General features: G+C 46.4%; 1 protein-coding gene across 1 annotated transcript in view; it reads left to right on the top strand.

The window, feature by feature from the left end:
* RAB23 (RAB23, member RAS oncogene family) overlaps positions 1–20,874 on the top strand; it is a 352,339-nt gene that overhangs the window by 153,283 nt on the left and 178,182 nt on the right. The window contains exon 3 of the mRNA XM_085610889.1: positions 5,979–6,064. Coding sequence (XP_085467015.1) covers positions 5,979–6,064 — 86 coding nt within the window. The remainder of the gene's footprint in view (positions 1–5,978; positions 6,065–20,874) is intronic.

Raw genomic sequence — 20,874 nt, 5'->3', positions numbered from 1 at the left:
CTTGAGAATAAAGTTCATTACAACAAGTGCAAATACTCACAGGTTCTTGACATGTGATACATAGTTAACTTGAACAATGATTCATACCTCTCACCTGGTACCCAGCAAAGCATGAGACACTAGAAAAAGCTGTACACAGTATAATATATTATGCAATATGTAATTATTTTCAAGACAACCTAGTACCAATAAATAGTATAGTAACATTATGGGAGGCATATCAATCAGTGATACAAGGCCATCTGATCTCAAAAACGATAGGCATTGAAAAGGAAAGCATGAATAACCGTGCAGACCTGCAGAGAGACGTACATGACTTTAAAGAAATAACTACATAACCAACTAAATAAATAAAAGCCCACATAAATGGCAATACTACTGAAACACTGAGACTACAGGCCAAGAGAATAGAATATGTTACAATGGTGACAAATGAAGCTAAGCTCCATTATCTTCATTTAAAAAAGCCTATACAAGGTAGGAAATAAAGCCATGATGTTATTGGCATAACCAACTAAGAAAGCAAGTGCTATGGACAAACCTATAATTGGTGACAGTTCACGGAAGTATTCGCAGACCATTTTGAAAACGTTTATGATAAACAGCTTGTGAAACGACGGGAACAGATGGAACTTGCGCAGTATTGTAGAACAGCACAGTTGACAGCAAATCAGAGGCAGACTCCCCTATCTGAAGTAGCAATCAGAATTGCAGAGCTCCAAACAGGCAAAGCGCCCAGACCCAGTGTCCTTCCAGTAGCATTTTACATAAGACGGAGCCAACACTGAACAGGTTAGTAGACTCCATATAAGAGGGCATCCTACCAAAAGACCTATAGACAGCATCCATAGCGCTGTATATAAAGAGGGGTAAATAGGAAAGATTGCTCATCATACCATCCTATGACTCTGTTAAACAGTGAAAGAAAAAATTCTAGCTAACATATTAGTGATCAGATTAATTCCGGTAACTGAATCTGTAATCCATCTAGACTAGTCTTGATTTGTGGCTGGAAGATCAAGCGGAATGTATTAATGCAGGATATACGATAACCTTACATAAGCATAGGACGTCACAGAACCGATTGCTGTAGTACCAATACATGCAAAAAAAGCCTTTAAATCCGTAGAGTCACCATGCTTGTTTTCAGTACTCTACAAAGCCCAGAACTACGCTATTTGTATTGCCCAATATTAAATATTGTGCTGTACCTCGCTGGCTAGGATATGGGTAAAGTAACAGAATTGTAACTAGAACATAGGGGAGAGGATGTAGCCTTGCGGTTAGAGCGGGCGACCTCAAAACTGGGGAACTGGGTTCGAGTCTCGGCAACGACGCTCAACATCCTGTGATTCTGGGCAAATCACTTCATCTCGCCGTGCCTAACAAAAAAAAAAATGAATGTGTCCATCTGTAACGAAACTGGTGCTTATGTGAAGCGCTCCGATACCTGATGTCTCGGGTCTAGTTCGCTCTATATAACACTCTAAAACTCTACCGTAGATGAGCGGTGATATCTATTATCCCATTTATTACTTGCCCTAGCAATAGAATGTTCGTTGAGTGAATGAGAGATGTACTAACTAGAGTGTGGAAGTGGAGCAGCAAACAAAATTTGAGAATATCGCTTTTTGCAGATATCATTTTATTACATATATCATACACACAATACCCTATGGATACATTAAAATCAATGTTTGTAAGGTGGCAGACATTCTGGCTTCCGTATCAACGGGAAGAAGTCATTATAATCCCATCATATCTTTTAGCAATGGCGCTAGAAACATTTGAAATATTTGGGTTCATGAATCTTAATGGAACCAGATTAATTTTATAACCATAATCTAAACTCCTCATGACACAACTAGAAGTGGTGGTTTCCTGGTAGAAAAAGACTTCCTCTGTCACTATTAATTAGATTCCCACCGTACAAAATATTTGCCCTCCCACACTTCATATGTTTAAAAATATCCCTTTTTTGATAGGCTAGCCCCATGCAATGTATGACAATTCTACGAAGCAGAACAGCTACTGGTGGTAGATGAGTGGGCCTCTGCACCCGGAGTGAACTGATCCTGAGAATTGAGACACACGCACATTAGGTAAAAGTAGGATATCTACATACACAGTAGAGGGTCTGAGCCCTCTGAAGCTTGATGTCCCGGTCTCTGTAGTGGAGGAGCCACGCCACACTGGGCGAGGGGGTCTCCCCGGCGGCAGTTGATAGGCTGGGACATGATGTGCTCTCTCCAAAGCGAAAAACTGGGTGAGGTTGTCCGGGGCGACCTCGGTGGGGAGCCACTCCTCCAGGAAGGTCAGCATATCTGCTCTTTCGGCTCCCTGAGGAATCCCCACCACCCCGATATTGTTCCGGTGGTTGCGGCCCTCCGCATCTTCAGAACTCCGTTCCAGGGTGGTCATCTTGACTGTAAGCTCATAGAGTTTGCAGTAGTTCGCTTTCTGGTCAGGTCGGATCTCGTCCACCGATCTCTCTACATCTTTCACCCAATCTGCCAGTTTATGGTGTTCCGCTTGTAAGAGCCCCAGCCCCATTGACACTGCTCCAATATCCTGCTGCAGTGCAGTCTTGGTGTCTGCAGTGGCTGCCAGCACCTTATGTGGGTGGATGTGTATGGTGTTGTTCAACCTGTGGCTCTCTCTGTCCCTGGATCCTGATGTGGCAGGGGGGATCCCTCCAGCCGAACGCAGGGACCCTTGCTTATGCTACAGCTTTCCCATCGTGGCTACCACACCTGCCGGGAGTGGTTGTGCTTAAGGACCAAGCACCGGCCACGCGGTGCAGGGCAGCCCAGAGCCTTATGCTTTGAGCCAATCTGTGCGGGCCCCCAGCCCACCTTCAAGTCTCGTCTTCCAGAGAACAGCAGACTCCTCCGCCTTCCCAATCACTTGAGAGGCTCTCGGTTAGGAAGTGCGCAACAGGATATCCCAGTGGGGTGGTGGGGTTCCAAGCTGCCGTCCTGGGCTCAGGCAGGAGCCCCCATGCAACCAGGCCCCTATCCACAGTTGCATAGGGGGTCCTTTCCCTGGGGCCCGCAACTCAGGCCAGGGGCAGGCCGGTAATGCTGCTCCCCCCTTGGGGCCAAGTGAAGGCTTTCACCGGAATCCAGAACTGGCTTAGTTTTTCTTTATTCTCCCTTTTCTGTTTTTTGCACTTTTTTTTCGTTTTTTTCCTCTCTTAAGCGGGGCAGAGGCACGATCTCAGCAGGCCCCTAATTCCCGCAACGCTTCTCTGGTTAGTCTCTAGGAAGGGGGCCACAAGGTAGAGGACCGCGTCTTCTCCAATTTTCTTTTGGGCCCCTCTGGACTCCTGGGCCCCTCTGTACTCGCAGGAACCACATTAAGGGGGGACCCACTGTCTCCCAGCCAGCCGCTCTGACTGCCCAGCTCATGTCCTCACCTCCCACCGGGCTTCGATATTGGCCCGATTCCTCCTGTCACGGCCGTCAAATGATTGCAAACATCGATCTGAACACTGGCAAAGAAAAACACGGTATCCCTTCTGTGCAGTTATGAAACCTTAGTACGGTTAGGCAGTATTCACAAACAATGTAATGAATGTGATCAACAACTGGTTGCACACCGTAGGATTCAGAGTCTTCCCAGGAAAGAATACTTAGTAGTAAATAATGTTTTCGATTTGTGGCATTAGTGTCCACAATCGCCGAAATCTGTTAAAACTATACTAAAAAAAACAATTTCTAAGTCTAAACAGTGTACAGTATACCTTGTAGTCTGTGAAGGAGTGGAGATCAACGTGTTGTATTTCAGGGCATTGATTTTTTTAGTTCCAAGGGTTAACAGAACTCCTGGCTTAGTGTTCGATATCTTCAAATAAGGGATCTCTTGATACTTGTGGGCTAGAGTCTCCTGGTGAGTGGCCCATCATGGCAGAGGTAGGGGTACAACTGCAGGAGGTGGGAAGGTAATCTCGTTGAAGATGGGGTTGCTGACCATTTTCTAACCTGCAGAAATTATCATAAGAACCGGAATCTCGCCTGCTAACCAACTAGGTGCCAGACCATCCGAACTGCAGCAGCAAAAAAAAGGGATTAGAAGTTGGTGCATCGAGTGGGTCTGCCGGCCAGGTACAGTCACTGCTAGACTCACTTGTACTTGTTGCTGTTATTCTTTGAGCAGCCCTACTATGGCCTTTGGTGAGAGGTCTTCAGGATGTTGCAATTATGTACCTACTCTGGTGAGGGCTAGAGATGTCTTTAAGACGATGTGTATGTGTCTTTCTGCTCTTTGGCTTACATGAGGGCTTCCACACAATCTAAGTCAGAAACAGGGCAGTCCAACGGAGCTTTGGGAACATCTTAAAGGGGTACATAAGGTCCACCCGTTTGCATTTTGATGCCTCAGTATAGCCCCACAAATCCAAAAAGACACGGAATCTTTCAGCGATAAAGGAAAAATGGTAGGAATGGTACAGCTGCACAGGGTATCGGGCATCTTCAACCAGACAGCTCCAGTCGGTGGTGAGTGGGCCTTCTCAGGTGGGGATGACCTGTAAAGTTTTTGTATTCACAAAGCTCCTCTTGCCAAAGTCAATCTTGTCACAGGAAGGAGTAAATCCATTTCAATGGTGACCATCGATAAGGAACACTGCACAAATTAGTTGAGATTTTGATGATGCGGTTTCTCCAGGGGAATATATTTATCTGTGGAGGGAAAAAAGTTGATTGCCTGAAGATGCTTGTATGAACAAATACCGGTAGTGAATTTGCTATTGTGAAAATGAAATACACAGAACCATTCCATGCATGCTGTTGGAAAAACTGTGACATTTGCAGCTTCCGAGGAGACCCCCTAAAAACTTTTGTGAATTTTAAAAAGTCAAATATGTGACCCAAACTTTGCTACAGCCTGTCATGTCTATTATATTGTACTGTTCTCTGTATTCCACCCTTTTTTCATTAAAAAAAAAAAGACACTAACTTTGGTTATAAAAAGAAAATGTAGTCTACACATAAAAGGAAGCCCTGAGAGAACTACGTTTTAAGTCTTCATGTAAAAAAAAGGAAACCTGTTGAAAGAAGTATCAAGGTACCATTAATAACCCCACTATGATGAGGATGGTGTCTCAACGCATGCTCTCAAGTGCGCCCCCCCCCACACTCAGTGCCACACTTTGACACTACTCTTCATTCCGAGGGGAAATGAGCATTGCTGCCAGAATTCAATACTGTAACCTCCCAGTCCCATGGAAGGTAGGTCCCATGGCAGGTAGGTCCCATGCACAGGATGTAACGTGATATTGCATCACAACAAAACTGCTTCCACAACATTTCTTAGGAACACTTCGTGTTTGAAATGTGCAACGGTGCAATCTGGGCATCTGTACATTAACTAGTGTTTATGTCACAGAGACTATTGCCAGTTAAGGCGGTAAAATATGGAAAAATTGAATAAATTGGTAATTTCATAGCCCCATAATACCCCTAAATTGTAGGCAATGAAGATGAACCTTGTAAATCTACCTTAGCATATATTAATGTAATGCGTTTTTTAGGAGGTGCATTGGTTCTTGTCGGTGATGTCAAATATTTGGAAACTGCAGGTGCGAGAACGTTACCTTCCAAGGTAACGCTGGTTTTGCCAGCTTTGCTTCTCTGGTGCTATTAGTTGCAAGAAGTAACCTGGCATATTCAGCTGCTTCATCTGTAACACAGAGAAGTTGGCATTTAAAGTAAGGTGTTAATGAAATAGGAAATTCTCACTGTTGCTCGGCAGGTTATATATAATCCTCTCACTACGCACAACAACTAATTCCATGGTTTGATTCTTTTAATAGCCACCTCAGCTGATATCTGTAATCCTAGGGGGAACACAATAGAAAATGGAAATGGTGTTTGCTACTGTATTTACAGAAGACTGGCGTTTGCTTTCTTTTGCAATGAATCTGCTTTGAGATAGTTAATTTGATTTGATGGTCTTTCATCTTTTTTTTCTTCAAGAGTTAATGATGAAGATGTCCGACTGATGCTGTGGGATACGGCAGGCCAGGAGGAGTTTGATGCAATAACCAAAGCATATTATAGAGGTAAATACAACTATGTTGGAACCTGGGGATGTGGGTTCTAATCTTGGGTTTGGCATTAGACCAACACAAGTGTGCCACTCTAGGAACATTTCTTCATCTCCTGAGGACTGAGAAAGTGAATTTTTGTACTCTCCTTCTAAACCTCCATTACACACTGCTTTCTGTAATCTGTGCTCAAATAGAAACACAACACCACACCACCTTTGTGCTTTTACTTAAATAGAGGCAGACATCTCCATACTGCTGACCCACGAATTGTGACTGTTGAAGGCCGTGATTGTGCTGAGTATGCAAAACCCAACGTTGTTAGCTGGTTTATGTTCTGCTTCACCTCTTGCCACTGTTGTGTCCAAAATAATTATTCCAAGGGCCACACTTACCATTGGCCCGCAATATTAGGTAAGAAGGAGCAGTTGGCAACGTGGAAGGTTCAAACGTTTATTAGCCACCACAGAACTCTATATAGAGGAGCCTCGTCGATCCTCACCCATCAGGTGCGCCGAGGAAGACTGCTGGCTCCTTGACAGTAACACACTTTTATACATTATCAGTACAGCATACAAAACCATATATGTGGAAAAGTACCAGTTAGTCCTGGCGCCCCTAATGAGCTCATGCCCATTTCTAGTTTCGGTTACACTTACAAAGGGTTACTATCTTTACAGAGAAGGTCGAAAGGGTAACTCCCTTCTCGTCCCAGGCCTTGAGGAATTTGCCTGATACTCCCTTTTAGCAGATGTGACCTTGCTTCTCAGCAACTCAGCCTGTCTCCTAATTAAATGCAAGGAAAGGGGAAAGCAGAGGGTGTGCGGAAAAGACCACGTGACTCCCAAGTGAGAGAGAGAGCCGCAATCCAAGATGGAGGCCGTTCGGTTTCTCGGCCCTTTTTGTCGTACCAAACATAATCGGGGATCTCGAGCCGTTTAATACACCATAACGAGGTAAACTATCATTAGATATACTGCGCTAATCATATCGTAATATCTTGAATACCTCAGAACGGCCCTTTTAGCGCAGCATAGCTAATAACGGGGTCAGTCTTCGAAAATACCCTCATCAATCTGCATTAAGTCGTGCGTCTCCTTCTGAGCCCGCTGGGTATCTATTCTGGTTTGGACGGGCTCGGGCCTAGGGATGGATCGGCGAACTTGAGCGGCACAGTATGCACAGCAAGCAGGCCCGCACTGTAGACAAAGACAGCAGGTGAAAATGAACCCCACTATTCCTAAAAGAATCATAAATAACTTCCATCCCCAGATGGTCACCAAATCCCAAAACCAACCAGACAAGGACCAAGTACCAGTCTCGGTGTGAATTTCTGAAGCTAGCCGATGTAGTTTCTGAATGGCTAAATGGACAGAAGGGGCGGAGTCAGGTATATATACACAACAGGAGCTGCCGATGACTCTACAAGCTCCTCTGCGATCAGCTAGAATAACATCTAAAACAAGACGATTTTGGAGGGTCACAAGCCGGGTCACCTGGAGCTCCACTGTGATATTAGTTAATATTCCTGCAGTAGTATTGACCACCCCTTCCACTACTCTAGATAGCCTCCTAACTTCTTTACTGTTGAGGATGGGTCCCCATATGGGCAACGCCCCTTTTATGATATCAACGAAGTGTTGGGCTGGAGTGTCAGTCTGGTCAGTGGCATCATTACTGGCGGCTTCAGCTTTTAGGCTCCGCCGATTTAAGGAATGAGATTTGTGATAATCAGAAGGAGCTATGTAGACCGGTGGGTAAAGAAAAGATAAGTAACATCGGCCTGCCCATCCCCTGGGTAGCCAAGTGTATGCATTTTCACCGCACACGAAATAAACATTGGGAGGGGTGAGTGTTGGGGGACTACTGAAAGTCTGTAGTTTATAAGTGTAATTACATCTACTATAACCTACGGATAGATGCCCAGTACCCTGCACGCAGAAGGAGGAGGACGTATTCAATACCGGGACCGGAATGATTTTCTCATCTGAGACATTTCGCTCCTGGAAATACTTGAAATACTCAGTAAAATTAAAGGTCATGAAATCCAACACTTCATCACTCAACCAGGTATCATTCTCATGATCAGTGTATACGTTCATACAGGCGGTAGGATCAAGGGTACCATCCGTCCCCTCAGCATTAGGAGTAAAACCTTGGTGTGTCTCTATATAGGCTAAAATCAAGGCGTAATCCTTCTCTGAGAATCGACGTTCATCTATAGCGTAGTGTTCATATAGCATGGATAACATTTTAAACCAGGCTTCGCAACTACCTAAATAAGACAAGGGCATTGATATGAACAAATCATGCTTATGCATCACTGACGGGAGAAGACCACAGACCCAACAATCAGTAACATTTGTGGAACTATGAGTCTGGTGTAGCATCTCAATGAAAGCATTATGTACATATGTCTGTCGGTGTCTCTCCTTATGGGGGGCAAAAGTCTGGAAATGATGTTCCTTAGGAGCAGGGGTAGACACTATCAAGGTGTGCACAGGATGGCGAAACTCAAGATATATAAACAGACCTAAGCATAGCACAAAGGATACAATCAATATAAAAATGAAAACAATTTTAACATGCAAACTCCATGAGGAGAACATAGGCAAATGCGGGGGAATGGTATGGGGTACTATGGGCCGCCCTTCTTCAGGGACAAAACGAGCAAAAGGGTACATTTTCTCACTAAAAGTCCAATATAATCTCGGGAAAAGGGCTACGAGCAGTCCGACCTGCCGGAGGGTGCTTCTTTCCTGTGTCCGTATAGAGCCTTATAAACAACAAGGACCTGCTCACAATGTGAACCAATAGTTTATACATCCGTATTGATGGCTATGAATATTAGACCGTCATTTGTAGCTTGCGATGCTATCGTCTAAGCTAATTTACGGTGTAGTTCACAAAAAGAGGACGAAAAACAAATTGTCTACGTGGTGTGTCAGAATGGCTATCTGTGTATACTAGTCCTATGTCTCCCCCACCCAAATATGGTGAAGTGAAAAATGGAAGAAAAAAGGAGTGAGAGGAGTGTTGGTGCCTCACGGTAGCGCCACCAAAGAGGGTTAAGCAGGATGGTACTCGCCTGCTACCTCAATTTCTCATCATCAGCTACCAACACTCCAAAAGCAAGAGATAGTGTCTGATACTAGTGATAAACTAAATAGGTGCTAGGGTGTATGTTTAAGAAAGAAAAAGAAACTGTGCTAGAATATGTGCACGTCTCAACCCCTTAGTGATATGTAATAATATCTAAAAGAGCTGAATCACACTGGCTTGTATATTTTATTCTCAGCTGCGTGATAGCTCATGTGTTAAAATGCCGACATGTTTCGTTACCATTGGACAACACTCACGGTAACTTCTTCAGGGCGTGGGGTCTGTTCCATTCACCCTGCACCTCAATGTTCTCGTTTAAAAACCATTCAGGGTTTTGCCCGCGTTGGGCATACCTTTACCCTTAGGACCTTGCGGCTCTCTGTGCGCGTTCAAGGCACCGTTTGCTTCGCTCCAAACGTGAGTCGTGCATCTGTTCGTAACTGGCGTTTACTCAGCCCAGGAACTCCTTTTGTTCAGAAAAAGAAAAAGAAAAACTTCTCTCGTTGGGGTCGCACTTGACGCAACCCTTGTTGAAAGGAAACTCCACCTGGGCCCCCACCAGTCCAACCAATGTCTCTACCTTCGTTCTGAACAGAGCTTTACTGAAAGTTCCATGCTCTCAACGAGTTCAGTCCAGTGTTCTACCAATCCTCAGGTCTTTGCCGAGGCTTCCAACTTCACTTGCCAAGGCTAGACCTGGGATTCCCTATTTCCGGGGCCGCAGGTGATATCGATCCCGACCAGGGGTGTCAGGATTCACAAACAAAGCAGGCACAATGGGATCAGACGAGGAGCTGGGCTCCTGACCAGATGCCTCACTCGGAGTAATTGAGTGGTCGCAAAAAGGGTCTTGCAGGCTCACAGCACTCTCCCCTCGCCCGTCAACTTCTCTGCGGGTGTCCAGGGAAAGTCGTTTCCTAGTGCTGGGTTCGCCCTGGTTTGGCAGGCCTTCCTCCTGGTCAAGCTGCTCCCTTGGCAATGGGAGAGGGACTCGCTTAAGATGGGAGATATGGATCCAGCGCTGCTTACCCTCAACTTTCACCGCCGTTCGTGTTGCCAGGAGCACCTGGTACGGTCGGGACCAGCGCGGATCCAAACTCGATTTTCGTTGATAGTTCCGAACCAAGACCCACTGTCCAGGTTCCACGCTGTGTCCGGGTCCCTCCGGCAGGGGCTGCAGTACGGCAGATATCTGTTGAAGAATGGAATGGAGATCTTTAGTCAAAGCATACAAATAATCAGTCAACATAGGATGGTCGATGTCCCTGAAGGATTTGGGCCGGGGTACTCCCCACACGTTGGCAGGTCTACCAAAAATTACCTCATGAGGGGAGATACCGCTCCGGGAATGGGGAGTAGTTCTTACGGACAACAGGGCCAGGGGCAGGAGATCAGGCCATTTTAATCCTGTTGTGTCCTGAAGTTTAGCCAGTTTCAATTTCAGAATCCCATTATATTTTTCAACTAGACCCGCTGATTGAGGATGTCAGGCTGCGTGAAACTTCTGCTGAATGGACAAACCCTTGCATACATGCTTAACCAAGTCAGCATTGAAATGTGTCCCGTTGTCACTCCAAATCACCCTTGGCAACCCATATCGAGGGAAAAACTCCTTTACCAGAGCTTTCGCGGTTGCCAGGGCAGTATTTTCCTTTGTGGGATACGCCTCCACCCATTTACTAAAAGTACAGATCACCACCAGCACGTATTTCAGATTGTTAACTCGTTCTAGCTGTATGTAATCCATTTGAAGTACTTCAAAAGGCAGGGTGGGCGGCGCAAAACTACCCGCCAAGACGGGAATGCTAACCCCAGTATTATGCTGGAGACAAATCATGCAATGCTGAACCAGGTTCCTAGCTGTCTTATGGATATTAACATTATACCAGACAGGATCCAATGAGGCACAGATGCCCTGGACCCCTACATGTGAAGGTCCGTGCGCCATAGTTACTACTGCATTTACGAATGCGTTTGGTAGTAACCATCTACACCTCTCTGACAAGTCAGTCCAACATCCATTCTCATCAAGCCTCCCCACCTGTTCTTGCCAGTATGCCAGTTCTTCCGGGGTCACCTCCTTTTGTAGCTCTTTCACACTGTCTATGGTGTTGTTAAAAACCCCTGCCTCTATCATTTTTGTCACTACAAGCATGGAAATGGTGTCAGACTGGGCTGTTTCCTTGGCGATCCTATCCGCAAAGGAATTTCCCCTCCCCACATCATCCACTACAACCTTGTGTGCACTACATTTCACTATTGCCAGGGTTTTAGGCAACGTTAATGCAGCCAGCAATCGGTCAACTAATGGCCCATTCTTTATCTTTTCGCCATGAGATGTCAAGAATCCTCTTTCCGCCCATAACCTCCCGAAGCTATGTGCTACACCGAACGCATATTGGCTATCGGTGTAGACATTTAGCTTCAAGCCTTTCCCCAACTCGCAGGCCCTGAATAATGCAACCAATTCGGCCGCCTGGGCCGACCGGTATGGTATCTTGGCTGCCTCGACTACCGTTTGCAGGGTAGTGATCGCATAAGCCGCAGCTGTCGTACCATCCGGTAATCTAAAACAGGACCCATCAACATACAATTCTCCTTGGGCATCAGATAGTGGGGTGTCAGTTAGATCTATCCGGCCCTTGGTTTCTTCTTCAGTTCGAAAAATACAATCATGTATGTCTTGTCCACCATCCCCTGAAGGGAGGGGCAACAGCGTGGCAGGGTTCAAGTTAACACATCGTTTGATCGTTATATGAGGTGCAAACAGGGTCAATTCGTACCCTGTAAGACGCGCACTAGTTAAGTGCTGCGTCTGTGTCCTGTTTAATAATACGTCCACAGCATGAGGCACCATCACTGTCAGATCCGTATTCAGGACTAGCCCTTCCGATTGTCTGATCGCTACAGCCACTGCCGCTGCAGCCCTCAGACAACTGGGAAGTGCTCTGGCGACATTATCCAAAACCGCCGAGAAATATGCACAAGGCCTTTGCTTACCACCAAAGTCCTGTGTCAACACTGAAAGAGAACAACCGTCCACCTCATGCACATAGAGAACAAAAGGTTTCCGGTAGTCAGGGGTGCCAAGCACATGAGCAGAGCAAAGAGCAGTTTTCAGAGCAGAAAAGGCAGTCTGGCATTCATCAGTCCAAGGTAAAGGTTCATGCACATCCTTCGTAGTTAGATACAAGAAAGGTTTAGTCAAGAGAGAATAGTTAGCAATCCATTGGCGACAGTAGGAGGTTATACCAAGCAAAGCGCGGACATCACGTTGCGTGCGAGGAACAGGCATGTTAGTTATGGTTGCGATGCGCTCAGGAGTCAACCGTCTTCCCTCCTTCGACAGGAGATGACCGAGATAGGTCACCTCCGGTCGACAATATTGAAATTTAGAGAGCGACACCTTGTTACCATGAGTGGCCAAATGCCGTAGCAGGGTAACCGTAGCATTGCGGCAACCCTGTTCTGTATCAGAGGCCACAAGGAGGTCGTCAACATACTGCAATAGGACATTACCTGGCGGCAATTGTAAAGAATCCAATTCTCTTTTTAGGGCTTGGCTGTAGATACTAGGGCTTTCGGTATACCCCTGGGGGGCGCGACAGAATCTAAAGCTGCGGCCCCCCAATGAGAAACCGAACAAATGTCTGCTATCTGGATGTATGGGAATACTAAAGAAGGCATTCTTCAAATCAATCACCGAGAAAAATGTTGCAGTGGGAGGAATCATGGTCAAAATGGAATTAATGTCTGGTACCACCGGATATTGGGGTACCACAATCTTGTTAATCTCTCGCAAATCAATCACAAATCGGTAGGTATCAGCATAATCAGGGGATTGGGGTACGGGGGCTCGTTTAAGAATCGGAAGAATGGGACTGTTACAGACATTAGAAGCCGTTTCCTCCACCACCCCTGTTCTAATCAAGTCAGAAATAATGGCCAGTAAAGCGCGTTCCCCTGCGGGGGCTATTTTATACTGTGGGATCTTCGGTAATTTGACATTCTGTTTCAGGGTGATGGACACCGGGGGAATTTGTAGGAATCCTACGTCAGTGTCCCCCAGGGCCCAAAGATCCTTTGGGAGTTGTGCAAGCTCAGGAGGTAGTGAGTCCGTTTTCGAAAAACATTGAACGGAGGGGATAGAGGTATTCCGGATGGTCAGATAAACTCCATCAGGGGAGCAATAGATGCGGGCATGCAATCTTTTCAATATATCCATACCCAGGAGATTTTCCCCACACTGGGAGGTGAGGAGGAAAGGTGATTCTATCGAAACCGGTCCTAGAGTAAGGGAAAGTGGCTTAGAAATGGGGCTCACCACCGGAGTTCCAGAGAACCCCACGGACACATTAGTCTGGCCAGACAGAGCGGCCCCCGGGACCAGGGCACGTGAAACAGAACTGTTCATAGCCCCTGTGTCAACCAAAAACTTTCCCGATGCATCCAACAATCGTGCATGGACATAAGGTCCAGCTTGATCTATCGGGATTGACACATGCCCCTTACTCTGCCCTTGGCTGTCCTATGCTTGAGTATACCCGGCGTCTTCGTCTGTTACACGTCCATCATTGTAGTACTGTTTACCCTGATTTTGGTCGAAATAATTCTGACTGTTCTCACCTCGGGCTGCCTGTTCTTGTCTCGTGTGTCCACCACGATGCCCACTCATCCTTCCCCGTCCGCGACCCCTTGAAGCCGTATTCTGTTCATATAGTAACGGATATTGCGCTCTCCAATGCCCCTCCTCTTTACAGAAAGCACATTGATTTATGCCCAAATCTGTTCGCCCAGCTGTTTGCGTCAGTCCCGCCCCTCTTGGAGCGAAATTCTGCAACCCTCTTCCTCTTCCTCTACCCCTCTCCACTTGCTGTAGTAACACTCGTGTTTTCAACTCTTTTGACTTTCTTTCTGTCTTATCCTTGCTCTCATTCTCCCGATGCTCCTAATACTGAGCCATGCTCAGTATCGTGGAGGGCGTGGTGGTCGTCCAGGTACTCTCAGCTGCCTGTAACCGAGCCGATACCTCCGGTAGCAAATTGGTTACGAATCTATTGACAAATAAACGTACACCCCCCTCCGTTGCCAAGTCCTGTCCGCTGAAGTCAATGAACACTCCCTCAAACCTCGTGAAAAAATCAGAGACACTCTCGTCCTTCTTTTGCTTACAGGCCGTCAGCTTGTCCCAATCTACTTTCCTGGGTGGGATCAGTGAATGCATATAAGTTATTATTCTCTCAGGCAAGGCCAGTATCTCAGGTCGGGGCTTGTTCCCTGGTTTACGATCTCTATCCCAGTTTCTCAGTTGATCCCATGTCCCACCAAATTCCGTAACATGGTCCTGGTCATGTACCTGGCGCCAAATGTCCACCGGTACTAATAAGGCAAAGAATAATTCAATATCTGCCAACGTCATTACCGCTGACGAGGCGGCCTCGGTCAGTTCCTTGTAATATGCGGTGGGGTTCTTTCTAGGATCTGGCAACTGGCTTTTTAGGGATAGTACCTCACTCCGCTTCCAAGGGGTATAGACCCATTGTTCCTGGAACCGGGCGTCTACCCCGGGACGGGTAACGACGCCGTGGGCATCTACTACTGCGGCAACTTCTGGATGGAAGATAGGGTGCACTTCCCGCATAGGGAACTGGGAGAATCCGGCGGGAGTGGAGACTGCAAACGAGCTCTATAAGAGACCAAAGTCTGTACCTTCCCATACACCTCCTCCGGTGTCAACTGAGATTTATGGACCTGATCAAGAATATCATATAGTATAGCCGGAGCCTTCCCTTCCTGATGTACCTGTTCCCACACAGAAATAAGACGGTTGGCCATATGCTCCAGAGCATGCTGTTGCATCACCGGTTCATAGTCTCTCATAGTACTCCAAATATCGGCAAGCGTATAAATGGGATGTCGCAACCACTGGGATGCTTGTGTAGCAATAGTTTCCCTTTCTTCCGTTCCCAAGGCCGAACGAGTGAACAACTTCCTACCCTCAGTGAGACTGGCCGGACGTAGCGGAGTAGTTGCAGCTGTTACCGGCGTGGTACTGGCGGAGGAGGAGGGCAGAACAGAAGGGGAAGGCATTGACCCCAGCGACAGCTGAGGGGTCCCGGCTGCAGCTGTCGTCAATAAATTAGGCAGTATGGCCATAACTTCAGACACAGATGTCGGTAACCGGGAGAGGTTCGGCAGGGAGGGAGGGGTAGTGGTGGCCGGGGGAGCCGAAGCCGAGGCCCCCAGGGACATATTTGGAGCCGGGGCCGAGGCCCCTGATACCTCCGGATATATCCTCTGTGGCACATAAGGGGGTGGTGGTCTAGTGTCCAGTAAATCCTCTATCTCATCTTCTGCATTCGGGCGGGTCACATAGCTCTTATCCACCTTCAGTCGAAATTCACGATTCATGCAATCCAATCCCCTTTCTACTCTGTCTCGGTCATAGGCCATAGCTTTCTGAGTAACATTCTGTCCTGCCTTGGCTCTGGCTACTTTCTCTTCCCTTATTCGCCGTTGTTTGGCCTCTTTCTGCCATGCAATGAGGGCGTCAAACATGGCCTGCCTACTTCGCCTAGAAAACAGCTGTTCCTGTAGGAACGCAATTTTCTTTTCATCAAATGAGCCCGTTTTTGGGCCAGCGTAACTCCTCATTGCCCTTGGTATACTTATGCCACAGAGTGCAAAACAACAACGGAGAGATCCCATGTTTGACATACATAAAATGGCTAGGACTGCCCTCCGGCGGGGCAGGTTGGCTCTCAGCTAGTCTGGAGTCACTCGTTCGACAACAGCAGCCAAAACAATTCAATTTACTAAAACAAGAAAATTTTTTTGTTGTTAGTTTTCAGACATGTATACATAAACAACAGTCAACATGAATCATACACAACATACAATCAGTATCGGAGAACCAAGCCCGTCGACTCTGGTTCACAGTCCAAACACCAGACTGTACGCGGGATTCCGGCCACCCTCCTGGCTCACCACTAAGGCCAGCCCCAAACGAGGACTCGCCCCGTCAGGAGTATGCCCTGTGGCTACCCAGTCTAGGTCGCGGGTCCTTCCACGCACAATCTGTTTTATAATCCTTCGGCGCGCCGTTTTTACTCAAATCAAATACAACCTGTACGTACTTCGAGTCAAACTACGGTAATGCTAACCTCGATCAAGCAAGACACCACCCTCCGGTGCGTGTCTTCAAATCAATGCACCGCTGTCCAGCGCGAGCTTCAAACAAATGCAATCCGTGTTCAAAATCAAAAACGCATCGTTCCCAACGAATGCTCTCAAATCAATCAAATAGCACACCGTCTTCGACGCGTGCCTAAACCAATAATGCACCGTGTACAACGCGTGCGTCAAAATCAAATCAATACTCACCGGGTGCACCCAGATACGAATGTTCGTTCTCCGCTGCCAACTCCTCCCGACCAAATCGATCCAGTTTCTGGGTTAAGCCCGTAGGACCCCGGTGAAGGGTAACTAGCAGCAGGGGACGTACCGAAAAGTCGTGCAGGGTGGGAGAAATCCTCAGGCTCCTCTCCCGCCAACCGGTCAGGACGCCCCCAACCCCACCACCCGAATACGGGGGGGGGAGACCCTTTCACGGGGTCCCTTCGTGGTCGCCAACTGTTGTGTCCAAAATAATTATTCCAAGGGCCACACTTACCATTGGCCCGCAATATTAGGTAAGAAGGAGCAGTTGGCAACGTGGAAGGTTCAAACGTTTATTAGCCACCACAGAACTCTATATAGAGGTGCCTCGTCGATCCTCACCCATCAGGTGCGCCGAGGAAGACTGCTGGCTCCTTGACAGTAACACACTTTTATACATTATCAGTACAGCATACAAAACCATATATGTGGAAAAGTACCAGTTAGTCCTGGCGCCCCTAATGAGCTCATGCCCATTTCTAGTTTCGGTTACACTTACAAAGGGTTACTATCTTTACAGAGAAGGTCGAAAGGGTAACTCCCTTCTCGTCCCAGGCCTAGAGGAATTTGCCTGATACTCCCTTTTAGCAGATGTGACCTTGCTTCTCAGCAACTCAGCCTGTCTCCTAATTAAATGCAAGGAAAGGGGAAAGCAGAGGGTGTGCGGAAAAGACCACGTGACTCCCAAGTGAGAGAGAGAGCCGCAATCCAAGATGGAGGCGGTTCGGTTTCTCGGCCCTTTTTGTCGTACCAAACATAATCGGGGATCTCGAGCCGTTTAATACACCATAACGAGGTAAACTATCATTAGATATACTGCGCTAATCATATCGTAATATCTTGAATACCTCACCACATTCCACTTGGATCTCGAACTTTCAAACGGAAGACACTCCACTAGAGCTGTGATGCCATATTTGCCACTCAGCCGGGATGTACCTGTAAGAGAAAAATAGTGAGCGACTACTTCAGCATTATGCTGACACCACAGACGTTCTTCTAGAAACCTACTGCACTTGGTCAGGAAGTTCTCCTAAACTTGATAGCTTTGTTCAATAGAAAAAAACTGTTAAGCACACCCTCACATCTATAAAAAAACTCCCAAGTTACGGGTCAATGCGATGGCCTTAGATCAAATATAGGGAGCTAGCAATCACCCACTGTTGTCAAGCAATAATGACTAATCAATGTTCCAAATATTACTGGATAAGCAGAGTCCACATTGTTCGATTTCTTCAATAGATGTAATTTTATTTTCTTGTAGTTGTAAATCCATAAAACAAAACTTCCAATGAGCCCCCTGTGCTTCTTTGATTCAATGTTAGGAGGGGGAAGAAATAAGATGATAGAGGTGGAGTGGAGCTTGGCTTGTGTGTTTCACCCCAGTCCCCTCAACTTGTTTGCAGTGAAACCTTTTCCTACCCATGTATTCCTCTACAAACGTTTGGGAGCCTGGAGCCACGGTCACACCAATCTTGCTTGGTTCAGAGATTAGACAAAGAGCCTTTGAACTTCTCGCCCTGCAGGTGGTGTGGAGACCCACTTTGATGTTGATCGGTTAGGCCATGGGTCCAGGACAGTGGCCATCTTGCGTTGCAGATTTGCTAGATGACTAGTGTTAGGCCGGGGAGTTTGCCAGGTCTGAGGCCAAGCTGTGGGGTGATTGTGGAACGCAGAAGACATTAATCCTTATTTGGAAAGGTGGACTGCTCATCCCTATTCTCCCTCTTCACAACTGTACATATTAAACGGGCACCAACTATATAGATGCATGGAGGAATGTACACGAATAACCCTCCCCATTTATTTCACATTGCTATAAGAAGTAGAATTGAGTTGGCCTAACGGCTAGGGCGGTCAAACTCGAATCTGGGGAACTGGGTTCAAACCTCAGCAATGACGCTGAACATCCTGTGATTCTCGGCAAATCACTTAATCTCCCCGTGCCTAACAAAAAAATGAATGTGTCCTCATGTAAGTCAACTAGTGCCATGTAAGTCAACTAGTGCCATGTAAAGCGCTCCGATACCCGGAAAAAAAACTACGAATTTGCATCTTGGTACTCGTATATTGAAAAATTAATTCCAGGAAGTGCTATGGAATGGCAGGTGATCCCAGGCTCTAATATTTAACCCCACTGAAAGGGGCATAGGTAACTAACCGTGATAAAGCTGATAGATATCTGGCTGTTTATAGAACTTGGACAGAACGTGGATTCATATACCACTCGCATACATTCATGGGCAAAAGGAACCAAAAGTAGACTCTTATTCGAGAGCGAGATCTGGATCATATTTCCCGAAGCGCCTCCAGACACAGAAATGATGCATAAAACATTTAAATGGCTGGGTGCACAAAACAAATTACTAATCTATATGCAGCATTGATGCACAACCGGAGTGGGAATAAGTAATCGGCAGTGCTTAAATAGGCACAAGATCGCCAAGACTGAGGAAAGCGTGTGAACAGGTCAAACCTATTTCACCGAATGCACGTTTCAAACTAATTTCATTTTATTGCGTACAAAAATACATACATTACATCTAAAAAAAACTAGCCATAATTATCACTGAGGTAGATCCTTTGCATGTAGTAGGTGCAAAATGATTGGGGCAGACATCCTTCCTGTTATCTAGGTTTGCCCTGGGTGGCCGAATTTTGACAGAAAGCGGTTGATAGATTTTGGAGCCAGTCCTCCTATTATTAAGCTATCAAGCAGTGTTTACTTGGGATATTTCCCTTGAAGAAAAACTATTGCGTTGCCTCCCTAGCGAAAAGAGGCAAAGCTATACTTTGGGTAAGCCCGACTGCCCCGAAATATAAGGTATGGACGAAAGATTTTATTGAATGAGGTGTAGTTAATAAGAAATATATAAAAGCCTCAGGGAGAGATGGCAGATGAATTTTAAGATTTATCTGATTGGGTGGAGATGCTGGGAAAACGAATAGACTTCTCAGTAATAGTCCGCCTTGAAGATATTGGGTAAATGCACATAACATATGACGCGTATGTATGCAATCATAATCCAAATTTGAAATCTCTAATGATATATATGCTTAATAAGACTGCGAAGTAAAAAATGGCACAAAGCTCTATGCAGGGTATTCTGCATGTTGCTCTGTTATGTGATCCTGTACACTGTCACTGAAAACCAATCAAGTTTATTGAACTGCAACCTTATTTGACTATAGAAAGCTTTCAGGGGTAAGTGAAGAGGTTGCAAAGATGAGAAGTAATACAACAGCCATTTGGCTAGTTATGAAAGTCTGACTCCAAACTTTTGATACTGACATTGACAACCATGACATGATATTAGGTCATCTGGAAGAACGTCTGACTGGACAGAGCCCCCGTATCGAGCTGGCAGAATGGCGCATACTGTGCTTGGACGATGGTGCTTCAGCTTCCAGCGAACCTTACCTTGGGAGTCCTGAAGTATTTACTAAAGCCCTGCTTGCTGATTTGTTCGGACCATTCTCAGTTTTCTGAGTTGTTTACAACTGAGCAAGCACGCTGGCTCCCCTGCCTTCTTCTGGTGCCCTCCCACGCCACTCATTTAACAATGCTTGAACCATTGTGATTGAGACACTGCACTTAACTTGGCCAGGGAGAAGGGTTGCCTGGAATATCACACTTGTACTGTGAGTTATTCACAGAAATAGCTCACTTATAATGTCTCTAAACTATTATCCCAAGGCAAATAGTCTGCAGAGTTATTCAGACTTTAAGCATAATACCGATTTCAAAGTTGGGGAGATTGGCTGAGGGCTGAGGGCTGAGGGCTGTGTGCATGCGTGATGTGACTCTGCACGCCCTCTCGCAGCAGCCCTGGCCTAGGGGCCTGCTACGTTCACCAGTTATTCCTGGCTGCCATTTGGCAGCCTTTCAGTGTAGCTAACCTGTGGCCTTTTCTTGGGGTTAAAATGTCCCAAGCTCCACTGATTGAATGAAAACCGCGTTGTACTTTTGAGGAAAAGATCACACTTCACATGAAAGAAAGAAGCACGCCATATTAGTATGTTTCCTCAGCTTTCCTGAAGTGCCAGGCTTTGTTCTACAAAGGGACGTGGGTGTTGAAAGGTGTTTCTGTTCCTCTGGCTGGATGATCGTTTGGGCTCTACTCAGTCACTTGATTGAATTCAAAGAGACATACCATTCAGAGACAAATCTTAGCTGACACCTGGAGAGGGCCCTTATTTGTCTTCCCAGTCAGACAGGCACCATTCCCATTGGGAGAGGAGCTGCCCCCCAAAACTGATTTACAGTGACCACAGAGGAGGAGTTG

Source organism: Triturus cristatus, chromosome 6 (assembly GCF_964204655.1).
Source record: "Triturus cristatus chromosome 6, aTriCri1.1, whole genome shotgun sequence".
Taxonomy (NCBI): domain Eukaryota; kingdom Metazoa; phylum Chordata; class Amphibia; order Caudata; family Salamandridae; genus Triturus; species Triturus cristatus.
This window is presented reverse-complemented; position numbering and strand designations above follow the sequence as displayed.